Source organism: Urocitellus parryii, chromosome 4 (genome assembly GCF_045843805.1).
Source record: "Urocitellus parryii isolate mUroPar1 chromosome 4, mUroPar1.hap1, whole genome shotgun sequence".
Lineage (NCBI taxonomy): Eukaryota > Metazoa > Chordata > Mammalia > Rodentia > Sciuridae > Urocitellus > Urocitellus parryii.
Window position 1 is genome coordinate 62,995,228 of NC_135534.1, and position 12,921 is coordinate 63,008,148.

General features: G+C 44.6%; 1 protein-coding gene across 5 annotated transcripts in view; it reads right to left on the reverse strand.

Moving 5' to 3' along the window:
* The window catches only part of Numa1 (nuclear mitotic apparatus protein 1), a 78,780-nt gene that overhangs the window by 33,952 nt on the left and 31,907 nt on the right, over positions 1–12,921 (reverse strand). For 2 of the 5 annotated variants that reach the window (XM_026400969.2, XM_077796859.1), the window contains exons 1-2: positions 5,638–5,791; positions 359–432 (exon numbers count right to left, since the gene is read on the reverse strand). In XM_026400969.2, the coding sequence (XP_026256754.2) occupies positions 359–400 (42 nt within the window). In that variant the 5' untranslated portion in view covers positions 401–432; positions 5,638–5,791. Of the gene's footprint in view, positions 1–358; positions 433–5,637; positions 5,792–6,440; positions 6,737–12,921 lie in introns of those variants that run through there. The other 3 variants (XM_026400972.2, XM_026400973.2, XM_026400971.2) reach the window with 2 other exon arrangements.

Below are 12,921 nucleotides of genomic sequence, written 5' to 3' on the forward strand. Positions count from 1 at the left end.
TAAAAACCAAGGTGAGGGCAGGGAATGTAACTCGGTGGCAGAGTGCTTGCCTCACATGCACAAGGCCCCAAGTTCTATCCCCAGCACTGTCAAAAAAAAAAATAGGGCTGGGGATATAGCTGGTTGATAGAGTGCTTGCCTTGCATGCACAAGGCCCTGGGTTCCATCCCTAGCACCACAAAAAATAAAAATAATAAATAAAATTAAAAATTTTAAATCTAAGGGGAAAGGCAAAGGAAAGTTGTATTTACTTCATATTGAACTGAGATTTTACACAGACCTGGCTCCTAGAAGACTCCTCTTCTGCCCCTAGGTAGCTTCCCAGAGAAGTACAACAGACAAAAGAAAAACTACTCACCCAAGAGAGGAGTGCAGCTGCCCGGGTGGCATGGAGCGTCATCTTGGTGATACCAGACAGTCACCCCAACACACCTGGAACCCGAGAGACAGAGAGAGAGAGAGAGGCAATCATATCAGATATCCATGATCAAGGAGTAGAGGAGAAACGGTTCCATTTGCCAGCTCTGAAAACTTAAATAAATCACTCTTCACTCAACACTTAATCCACCAGGGCACCAAGGGAATTCTGAGAGCTCAGAGCATATTATAAAACTTATCACTATATTATAAATTATTATAAAGCTTATAATGTCAGGGATGACAGTAAAAAATTCTGTTCACAAGAATTTCTCATGTAATCTTTTCAGTTTGTGGAAAACAGAACATTCAAAGTTGGTCTTCATTCTTTGGAACATAGTACCCTTAATCATAGAACAAACGTGTTTTTAGACAGATCTGGGTCTGAATACTTTTCTATGTGACCATGGTCATGTGACTCTGGACAATTAACATAATCTCTTTTAGTCTAAGTTTCTTCATTTGCAAAATGGAATCCATACACCTCTCTGGCTTATTGTGGTGCTTAAAGATAAAGCAAATAGCATAGTACCTGACACATGGCAGGTAATCAATAAATTATTTCCGTTCTTAATCACTTTCTGCAGTTCTACCCAAAAATAACCAAATCCATGGGAAAACCATTCCAATTTCTGGATTTTCATATCTTCCACTTCACATCAAAGATATGGTTCAAATGGGGGGACTGGACATATCCAAACCAAGGTCTCCTGATGAGTCCAAGACTAATTCTGGAGATCACAAGGGACATTAAATGAAAGATTAGGCATTTGTCCTGGTATTCTAACTCCCAATTTCCTTTGCAACTGGGAATCTGCCATGTGCCTGCCAACCTACCCATGGGACCACAGATTTGATGAGTAAATATTTCCTAACACCTCTTAGCAGTCCCTATAATTCCCACAAATCTCCTCCACAGGCACAGTCAGCCCCACCCACCTCTTGCCACAAGTGCCCTGTATGTCACTACTCCAGAAGGAAGAACAACAGTGAGAGCCACACGATCTAGAAACTTCCCCCCAGTGTTGACATCTTCAAGGTGCAAATTCTGTAGAAGGAATATTAGCTGACCCCCTTCTGTATGTAAGGTTTTGAGGACAAAGAAAGATACCATTCTTGCCCATAAGATGCTCATTGTCAGGTAGGGGAAAGAGATACATAAATCTAATTATTTGCTTCTCCTTTTCTCTTAGTACTTCCTATTCAAGTGTACTCTGCTTACCAACCAAAAGGTATTTTCTTAGTCCCTACATATGTTCAACCTGTGTTGAAAGCTAGATGAGCTAGGAGGCAATGGTCTTTGACTTTGAGGAACTTACAGCAAGGTGAGGAGTAAAATTAAATACACCTGAATCACTAATAGAAAATAATTAAATGTTAATATAACTAAATGCTAATTATAATTAAATGTTTCCTGGGGCTGGGGCTGTAGCTCAGTGGTAGAGCACTTGCCTTGCATGAGTGAGGCCCAGGGTTCAATCCCCAGCACCATACATACATACATACAGATTTTGTGTCCATCTACAACTAAAAAAAAATTTAAATGTTTCCTGACCCTGCAAAACCTAACATGATTCTGTCACACCAGGGAAATGAGCCAATTTACCTGTGCTTTGTAGGAGCAAGTGAAATGGTTAAGGGAGTTCTCAGGAGGGTGGAGAAGCTAAAGGATCCATATGTTCCTCTGTCTTGGATAATTTTCACCAAGCATGACCTATCTGTGGACACTGGCTGCCGCACCTCTGGGGCAGGGCAAGAGTTGAGGCAGATGACCTCAACTATTACACTGAAATTAGGCTGGCCAGCCTAAATCTAGAAGGACCATTTGTGGCCAGTAGACTGAAGGCAGCAGTAGCCAAATGCTCAACTGGAACTTCTTCTAAAAAAATGTCTCTGAGCGATTCAATAACAAAGGAAACATGGCCCAGATCCCCTCCCCCTCATCCCCACCACTGCCTCTAGACCTACAGTCTTTCAGTAAGGCCCAATGTTTCAGTCAGAATTGTTTTTGTTTTTGTTGTTTTGGTACTGGGGATTAAATCCAGGTGTGCTCTATCACGGAATTACATACCCCAGACCTTTTTATTTTGAGACAGGGTCTCACTAAATTGCCCAGGCTGGCCTCAAACTTGCGATCAGTCTCTCAGGTAACTGGGATTACAGGTATGTGCCCCTGAGCCCAGTTTCAATCAGAATTTTTATTTACAACCAGCGGTAGATATTGTCCCCACTGAGACATTCTACAGCTATGCTGCTAAAAAATGACCTGAGATTTAATCAACTTCTTTTCTTCATCTCAAAGGCAAAACCTACAACCTTCTGTTTATGTCCTCTTGTGCAAATCCAAGTGCCTTTTCCCATGGTCCCCAGGCAGAGAAATAGGAGGAATCCAAACACTAGGAAATACTAAAGGATCTTGCCATTAAAGTCCATAACGGGGCACTTCCTCAGAGACAGGACTCCAGACTGAGTGACTTAAGCACAGCACAGCCATTCGCTGGTACCAATAGCTTCTCTGGGTCATCAGTGATTGAAGCCAGTGGCACAGCCAGTGCTAGCACTGGGACTACTGCTTTAAGCAGACTTTGGCTTGGAACCCAAGGGCTTCCAGCCAAAGCACCATCCTCTCCACCCTCCCCCTGAAATTTGAGGCAGGCCCCACCCAGAAGATTGGGTGATGGTGATGGAAAAACAGATCCCTAAGATTGTGGCCTGAAACCATTTCACAGAAGGATCTGCTGAGATCCTCCCCAACTCCATCAGCCCCCCTACCCCTCACCCAATCAGCAAACAAACGAAAAATCCCAGAATGTAGGCTGAGCCCTGAGTGCCCTCAGAATCCAAGATAGAGGCTTCCTAGAGCTGGTATGGCTCCTCTTTTCCCTAGTCCAAGAAGAACTGAGACACTGAAGCAGCTGCCTTGCAAATGTAAGGCCCTGCATCCTTTTTACGTTTCCCTAAGATGCAACTCCCCCACATCAGGACCAATTCCCACATTTACAGGAACCTTCTATATTTCCAGAGAAGCTATCTCAGGATATGAAAAGTGACACTCAAGAAATGCACACCACCTGGCATGCACCCTCTCTGGATCTTAAAGAGTTAACAGCCTAGCCATGATTTCCTACCAGGGCTGAAGCTAATGCAAACCACCTGTCCAGATGCAAGAACCAGCACCAGAGGGTCAGGTTGCTGAGCTCTGGGGTCTGTTCTGAAAAAAACTGCAGTTTTAGGAAAGACGAAGTAATAGGCCAGAAGATCTGAGTTGCAGCAGTACTGTTCTCCTGACCCCTCCCCCAGCCGGGGTGTCAGCTCCCCTGGAGACTGCCTCTTAGCCACTTACAGCCAGCCTGAACACCACCTTACCTAAAGATAACACAAAGTGACCTTTGGTCTACAGAGCTGCTAAACTGTACTTATCTCTCAGCTCATGGGCCCCTGTCTCCACTGAACTCCTTTCCTTAATGCTAACTCTCACTCTCAGAATTTCAGGACCACACATACTACCACCTCACAGGATCCTTCCCTGAATCCCATCCCCCTCTCCACTGGATGGTTCCAAAAGCCCACAGACTCACAGCTAAGAAAACGGCTGCCCCATCTGTGTGCCCAAGCATATCCAGAGAGCCTGACTGCCTGTAGCCATAAGAATCCATATTGTACACCCCTTTCTGAAAGACATACTCCCCTTCTCTCCACCCTGCCATTTGAGAAACAACTGCATCCAAAGAGTGAACATGATCTTAGAGTTCCTTCTGACTCAACTCTGGTTTCTTCAAAAGTGCTTACTGATATCACCCTCTTCCTCCAAGCAACTACCTGGACCTCTCACCTGGCAGGTGACTCCAAACAGGCCCAGCAAAGAACAAGCTATCTTGCCATAGACTAATTTGTCATTTAAAAAGTCGGGGGTGGGGGGCTGGGGATGTGGCTCAATCGGTAGCGCGCTCGCCTGGCATTCGAACGCTTGGCATTCGTGCAGCCCAGGTTCGATCCTCAGCACCACATACAAGCAAGGATGTTGTGTCCGCCGAAAACTGAAAAATAAATATTAAAAAATTCTCTCTCTCTCTTTCTCTCTCTCTCTCTCTCTCTCTCTTTTAAAAAAAATAAAAATAAAAAAAAATAAAAAGTCAGGGGGTGGAGGCCAGGCATCCATATTACATACCTCTAGTCCCAGGTTGAGGCAGAAGTATCATTTGAGCCTAGGAGTTTGAGAATAGGCTAGGCAACATAGCAAGACCCAGTCTCAAAAAACAAAAAGCAGAATAAGAAATATCTTGCTGGTTCATCCCCTCACTTAAACAAGGTAAAAGGCCACAGGATCAGTGCTCCATGAGAAGCCATGGAAGGAGAAAATGATCTTTTTTTCATCCCCTGGGGAATCCTGAGTAGACTTTCTGGTCTAAGTCCGAAGAGTTTCTCTGAACTCCTGAGGTCAGAGGCAAAACGATTTGTTGGATGTATTCCCTGAACCCTCTAAAGGGTTTGGACTCAGACCTCCCCATCTTCACAGAGATTACCCTCTCTTTGTAGCCTAGAGTTTGGCCCAGAGACCTGAGGCACTGGAGAGGAACAAGGGAAAGATGCTGGGGAAACCAAGATTCCCTGGTTTCTTCAAAAGTGCTTACTGATATCACCCCTTTCCCCCATGTTCAGTAGGTTCCAGAGTCATCAGATGTGAGCAAAAGGTTGTGATCATGAACTAGATAGACCTTGGGCCGCAGCCAGAAAATGCACGCAGTGCCTGCGCAGGCGCATACACCAGGGCCCACTCCAGTAGTTCATCAGCACCTGCCCCCACTGCTACACACACCCTGGTCCCTACCAGCTGACAAAATGAACCCGGTTTCACTACCCACCACCTTGAACACAAGGCCTCACAAAGCAACAGAGAAGCACTCTCCTAGGCTGTCTTTATAACTCAAGTACAGGCGCATACGCTTTCCTCCTCTGAACAAAAACAGTGACATCTACGCAAGAGGGAAAGAAAGCAACCCTCTCTCTGAAAGGCGCCAACTCCCGGATGTTGGCAAGCTCTGCTCCCAGCGCCTGTTTCTGAGTGTTTACTTGCTCTCCCTCTTCTCTCCCTCCCCTTTAAGGATGGCGCAGGAAAGGGAGGTGAGGGGGGGAGAATCCACCCCACCCCCTCGTCCATGTTTGAACAAAAACCCAGAGAAAGAGTGAGGGAGAAAAAGTCTCAGTGCAGGGGGGCCTTACCAGACTCCTAAAGCCAAACGTATCTACAGGTTTTAATCCGCCATTAGCATTTAAAATCTTGAAATGAGAGGAGGAAGGAGGGGCCAGTGGAAAGTAACCCCACACACAAAAGAAAAGTTGTTGGTTTTCTTCTCAGTCAGCCTGGCAGGAGCGATCTTCCTGGCTGACAGCCAGAAGTGCGTCACAGCCAGGAGTCTGCTTTCTTTAAAGGCACAGCAAGCTTCCGTGGTCTGGGAGCAACAGCCAAGCAGGGACCTCTTAGCAGAGGGTGGGGGTGCACTGGAAAGGATGGCGGGGAAGACGGAGGCTGGAGGCTTGCTCCCCAAACAAGAGGGCGGGATGCAGGGGAATAGGGCATGAGCAAGCGGCCAGGCAAAATCACTGAAGTGCGACGGCAGCAAGAATGAGCCAAACTGTGGCATAAACACACAAAACACATCCACAGCGGCCTGCCTGACAAATCTGGGATCACCCGGACACTCCCCCTTCTCTCTTTTTCCACCCAGGGCTTAAGGCAGAGGGATGGCTTCTCCATCTCTCTGGCCAGCCACAGCAGGGCAGGCCAGACCACCTGCACCTTCGGTCAACCCCTGCCCAAGGCTCTGAAGAGCAGGCAAAACGCAGGCCCTTTCACGGGGCAGCTTCCTGGCAGACCAGGGCAGGCGTGTCTGGGAGCACACACATGCCACCCCGCCAGCTCGGCTTGCACACAAAGCGCCTGCCTCCTTCCGTGGGCGCCGCCTGCCCTGAGACATGGCCACCCCCCCAAGCCCATTCCCCACGGGAATCTCTCCAGCCCGTACCTACTGCGTAGCAAGGCCAGGATGCCGCACTGTGCCCGCTCCTCCCCCTCGGCCACCCAAACAAGAAGCCCAGGCAGGTTCTGGCCCTGGAGTACAGGCCTGCGCTGTCCTGTCCCGGTGGCTGCGTGCTATTGTCGACTGTGGAATGGCCGCCAAAATCCCAGCTGTGCTGCCAGAACCTAATCCCCTGTTCCGCTGAGCATTTGTGGGGAGGGGCTGAGGGGCCAAGGCACGGGACTGAGTACGGCAGGCACTGGCTGGAGCCCTTAACAGACAGAGGCACTGGGACCTGACCTAAAGGCTCTGCCTCTCCTCCATGGCCGAAAGAAAAAAGATGTCCGACTCTTAGAAGACAAAACCACAGCGTTTCCACCCACTGAGCAGCGACCTTCACAAGCTGAAGGAGAAGCCCATTTAACATTTACTGGGCACCTACTATGTGAAAAGCACTGCTATAGGATATTGCAGGGAGTATCCAAAGATGAATTAAACCCAGCTTCTGCACTGAGGTGGGTTATAATTCCACAAGAGATGAGAAATGAACTAAAAAAATTATATTTCAAGACGGGATGTGTGAACACCTACAAAAAAAAATAAAGAAAAATTATAAGCATTTGAGAGCAGGGAAGGATTAAGAAAATGAAGTGGTAATTTAACCTAGATCTTGAAGTCCAAAGATAGAATTTCCCCCAAGGGGGAAAGGGAGAGAGGAATGGGAAGAGGAGAAAGCACAGAGGTGTGGAAGCAGTGGGAAGACAGGCTTGAAGGGTGAGTTGAGGTCAGAGTTGGAAAATTTTCAACTTAAAACCGAAGAATCAAATAAGGGTTTAAAGTTTATTGGATGTTTGCTTTTACCACAGAGCTGTGAGAATGGTACTCCAGGTTTATTCTGGTATATAAAGAGGGAGACTAGCAGCAAGGAGTGTCCAACAGAGAGGAGATAGGTTAACAGGGTACAGAGGCTAAGATAGAATGGAAAGAAGGGGAATGGGAGGCATTGAGGAGACAGGTAAAGGACTGATAGGAAGCAGAGGAAGACACTGTACAAAGGAGGAAAGAGTAAGGGCTGACATGCATAATCAAACTCAGGAGATGACGAGGGTTAAGAATAAAAGAGAAAACAGGGCATGACACAGTAGCTAACATTAAGTGCCTACTATGTGCCCCAGACTGTTCTAGTTAAATAGTCCCTCAGTGAAGCATGCACTATTGCCACCCACTTTTAGAGATGAGAAAAGTGAGCCAAAGAAATTAAATTATTTGCCATAGATCACACAGTGAATAAAAAGTCAAATACTCTACCACTAGATGTTAACCACGCAACTCTGGCTGTACTCCTACTATAAAATATGGATGAAGACACCTCTGTAATAAGGTGATGAGGATTAATTCGGTAACATCTTAAGGTGCTTGACCCATTTGCTATCACAGCGCAAATAAGGCATGCAGTGGGTACTTCCAAGTTTAACTTATCTCCTATTTAATATTTTGGTCCCTTGTTACCAAGGTGTCCCAGCAGAAGCTGGAGAGGGTGCTCATCCTGAGGAAGGAGACTGGATCCTCAGAATGTCTGCCTTCTTCCCACCAATCTGCCTTTTAGGTTTCACTTTAGGGGTTAGATCAAATCCCAGCTCCTCCAATACTGAACTGTTAACAGAAGCTAACTTGTGAGAGAAGTTATATTATTGGGGACTTTCTGTGCTGTTTTATGTTTGAATTTATGGATTTTTTGTTTTGCAGTACTGGGGATCAAATTGAGGGCCCTGTGTATGCTAGGCAAGCATTCTGCCACTGAGCTATATCCCAAGCCCTTTTTAAATTTTACCCCCAGGGCTGGGAATGTGGCTCAGGCGGTAGCGCACTCCTCTGGCATGCGTGTGGCCAGGGTTCGATCCTCAGCACCACATACCAACAAAGATGTTGTGTCCGCCGAGAACTAAAAAAAAATAAATATTAAAAATTCTCTCTCTCTCTCTCTCTCTCTCTCTCTCTCTCTCTCTCTCTCTCTCTCTCTCTCTCTCATTCTCTCTTTTAAAAATAAATAAATAAATAAATAAATTTTACCCCCAAAGAAAGGAGTAAGTTGCCCTCATTAAATTGACTAGACTGGCCCCAAACTTGCAATCCTCTTGCCTCAGTCTTTCCAGTAGCTGGGATTACTGGTGTGTACCACCATGGCTGGCTGAATTAATAGCCATGTTTTATTACACTGGTGGTCAGAAAAATTATCTACATTCTGCATTCAGCACTTGTACTGCTTTATTGTGTATCTGCATGAAAATCTTGTCTTCAAGAGCATCACCTAGTTCCACCTTTTTCTCTATGATCCACTATAGTACCTAAAGGTCCTTAAATCTGTTTCACTGAACAACATCTGAATGGCAGATTTCCCAATCCAACCTTCTGGCCACCAGAGAATGATTATAGTTAAGTGGTTGGGATGAGGTGGGGGTCAGCTGTAGAGGCTTCCCATCACCTCCTTTCCCTTAGGCCCTGCCTGATCCCACAGTATCATCTAGAGTCATAGTTAGCAATCACCATCACTAGTGAGGAAAATTCTTACTCAAAACAACAACACAGGACTGGGGTTGTGGCTCAGTTGGCAGAGCATTTGCCTGGCACTGGGTTCGATCCTTGGCACCACATAAAAATAAAATAAAGGCATTGTGTTCATCTACTAGGAAAAGTATTTAAAAAAAAAGAATATCACAAAAGCAAAAGCAAAGCAACACAAAAATTTTTATAGAAAAGAAAAATGACAAGCTTAATTTAGAGACTGGCACAATCAACATTCCAGGAAGTGTATGGGGGTAAAAACAGGAGGCAGGCCTGCTAAAATTGCCCTGGCCACATCTGGCATTGTGTTTAGCCCTAAAGCTTCCCAGACAAGATAGAAATGATATTGTATTTAAAAATAAGAAGTCTCAGGGCTAGGGATGGGGCTGAGTGGTAGAGCACTTGCCTGGCATGTGTGAGGCACTGGGTTCGATTCTCAGCACCATATAAAAATAAATAAACGGAATAGAGGTATTGTGTCTAAAAAAGAAAAATAAAAACTACAACTAAAAAAATAAAATTTTAAATAAATAAATAAGAAGTCTCCCCATCCCTGTCCTATTCTCTAAACTCAGAGCCAACAGCTTCCAGCTGGGCAGTTTCAGAGGTGTTGAACTCTACTCTGGAATCTCTGTACCAAGTGGCCAAGCCTCTGCAGGCCAGCCAGAGATACTTGCCGGTTTCCCCAGCCTTCTTCTATTTCCCCTCCTGTGGCAGGGCAGAATTGCCCCAGCCCCTCAAGCCAGATAGGCGGCAGGCAGGCCACATGGCTCTTGCCTGATTCTACAGGTCTCCACAGACCTCTGCTCACTGTACCCCAAAAACGAAAAGGAGTAATGAAACCATTTTTTAAAAAGAAATAGAAAGCCGGGCAAAGTGGAGCATGCCTGTACTCCCAGTGGCTCGGGAGGCTGAAGCAGGAGAATCACAAGTGCAAAGCCAGTCTCAGCAAAAAAAAAAAAAAAGAAAAGAAAAAAAGAAAAACAAGAAGCAACTCAGTGAGACCCTATCTCTAAATAAAAATACAAAATAGGGTTGGAAATGTGGCTCAGTGATTAAATGCCTCTGAGTTCAATCCCCAGTACCAAGAAAAGAAAAGAAAAGAAGAAAAGAAAAAAAGAAAAGAAAAGAAAAAAGGTTAAAAAATAATTTTAAAAATTTGGGGGAAGACTGTTCAGGTAGAAGTTGGAGGGGATGGTGTTCAGTTAGAAGCCTGGTAATATTCCATCTCCTGAGCCATATGATGAGTGGTGTTCATTTGCTTATTTGTTTAAAATGTCAATATTACAGTTTTTCATGTATATTACCATTTTCTACATTTTTAAAAAGACAGAGAAATAGCAATTTTCCTGAGACTGCCCAGAACCTAGGATGATTCTAGCATGAATAACTAACCTGGTATTCAAGGCCCTCCATGAACTAGACCAATTTTACCTTTTAAGTCAGGTATTCCCTTACCCAAACCCCTCTACCCTGTTAGGCAGGTCTATGAAGTTACAGATTGTCCTGAGGATCAGACAAGACTGACTGTGTAGAGAACTAACTCTAGGGACAGACCCAACTGGGCTCAAATTGTGGCTCTAACACTGGACTAGTTATGTGACCTTAGGCAAGTTATTTAATCTAATTCTCAGTTTTCTTTGTGTGAAATAGGGATAATCATAGTATTGTCTTCACTGGGTTACTGTGAAGATTAAAAATAAATAAATAAAATATGGGATGTGTTCAGCACAGTGCCTAATGATAGTAAATGCTCATTAAAAGTTAACTATTAATTACAACAGTAACAGCAACAACAATAATGACAGTCTGTAGGTATTTATTATGCTAGGACATCAAGTGGCAGAGAAAAGACTAGAACCATTGTACAAAGCTGTTTTAAAAGATGAAGAAATATGAGACTCAGGAATTAAGTGACTTATTTACATGCATTAGTCACTTTAGTAGTGAGCTGTCTATGACATCCCTACATTATTCTGTACTGCTCTTAAGCAGAAAATCACTGAATGCCTGGATAAAAGCCAGCACATTCTCCACAGCTCAAAAAAAGCCTTGTACTTCTTCCTCAGAAAATTATCTTAATAAAAAACAGCTCGGGCTGGGGATATAGCTCAGTTGGTAGAGTGCTTGAATTGTATTCAGAAGGCCCTGGGTTCAATCCCCAGCATCAAAAAACAAAAAACAAACAAACCAAAAATCCAAACAAACAAAAAAAAACCCAAAGCCAACTCTAATTTCTTTCATTCTTTTCTTTCTTTTCTTTTTTTTTTTTTTTTTAAGGTGAGGAGGACTTGGGCACCTGCCTAGCAAGTAAGAGGCCCTGGGTTCCATCCCCAGTACTCAATCAATCAATCAATAAAAAAAGGTAGACTGGGAAGTGAGTTTGGTATTATAACTAAGATGCTGCAAGAATGAACAGCTCTAATTTCAAGTCATCACTAAAAACGTTTTTTCTGAGGATGCCAAGAGTTTTACAAACATTAAAGGACCAAGACTCCTCTGAAGCAGCAAGCACCAAAGAAAAGTCTTCTAATATGAGGGCTGGTGGAGATATCTCAAGCATGAGAGGCAGGAAGGAAACTCCACTGTTGGCTAGAGGGAGGGTAGGACTTTAAGAAGCCTAACCTCCAACTTATTTACCATAGCCTCCTTCTCCCTCTCCAGAGGGTAGAAGCTGGTTAATGAGTTAATGTTGGTAAGCCTGAGGCTTCCTGGGGACAAAAGCAGAGGGCAAATCAAAACCCAGAGAGGATTCATTAGAACATCCAAGAGGCCCACTCATTTCTCCCTCAAGAAGACCTTTCTACAAAACACCTAAGCACCTGTTTCATTGTAAAATGACTCTGTCCCCACAGGCAATATATCTGGCACAGTATTTGCTCACAAACACAGAAGTGATGACAAAAAGGCAAAAGAAACAAAAACAGAAAAGTTTCAATGTAAAGATTTGTAACTCCAATGAGTATTGCGGTACACACCTGTAATACCAGGGACTTAGCCTGAGGCAGGAAGGTCTCAAGGCCAGCCTCAACAACTCAGTGAGATCCTGTCTCAAAAAAAGTGAGGTGGGCCATTGCAGTGGTGCATGCCTGTAATCCCAGAGGCTCAGGAGGTTAAGGCAGGAGGATCATGAGTTCAAAGCCAGCCTCAGCAAAAATGAGGTGATAAGCAACTCAGTGAGACCCTGTGTCTAAATAAAACACAAAATAGGGCTGGCAATGTGACTCAGTGGTCCAGTGCCCCTGAGTTCAAGCCCTGGTACCAAGGGGGAAAAAATTTAAAAGTAGGGTGGCAGGTATAATACTTGAGGATATAGCTCAGTGGGGTTTAATCCCCAGTACCAAAATAAAAGACTCATAACTCTAAAGACAGCCTACTAATGGTTGAAAACAATATGCTTGATTTTGAAAGCCCCTGGAAGGCAGGACGGGGTTACGCATGCCTATCTGTATCCCAGCAACCCCAGAAGCTGAGGCAGGCAGATCACAAGTTCAAAATCATCCCCAGCAACTTGGCAAGACCCTAAGCAACTTAGCCAAACATTGTCTCAAAATAAAAAATAAAAAGGGCTGGAAATGTTGTTCATTGGTTAAGTGCTCCTGGGTTCAACCCAAAGAAGGAAGGAAGGAAGGAAAGAAGGAAGGGAGGGAGGGTGGGAGGGAAAAAAGGGGGGGGAAGCCCCTGGAAGTAAATTATAGACCAGTCACTTACCAGATGTAAGACACAAGGCAAGTCACTAGCCCTAGGTTGGATCTCAGTAAAGAAGGGGATTGGGTTAGAGTATAAGTACTTTTCTATCTCCAAAAATCCCCATGCTTTTTTCCTCAGGATACCACTAACAGCAGGAAATTTTAGAATAGAAATATTCTCCTCAGAATCTGGTCAAAATATCACTGGTTAGAATTTCCTTTCCAAATAAATGACA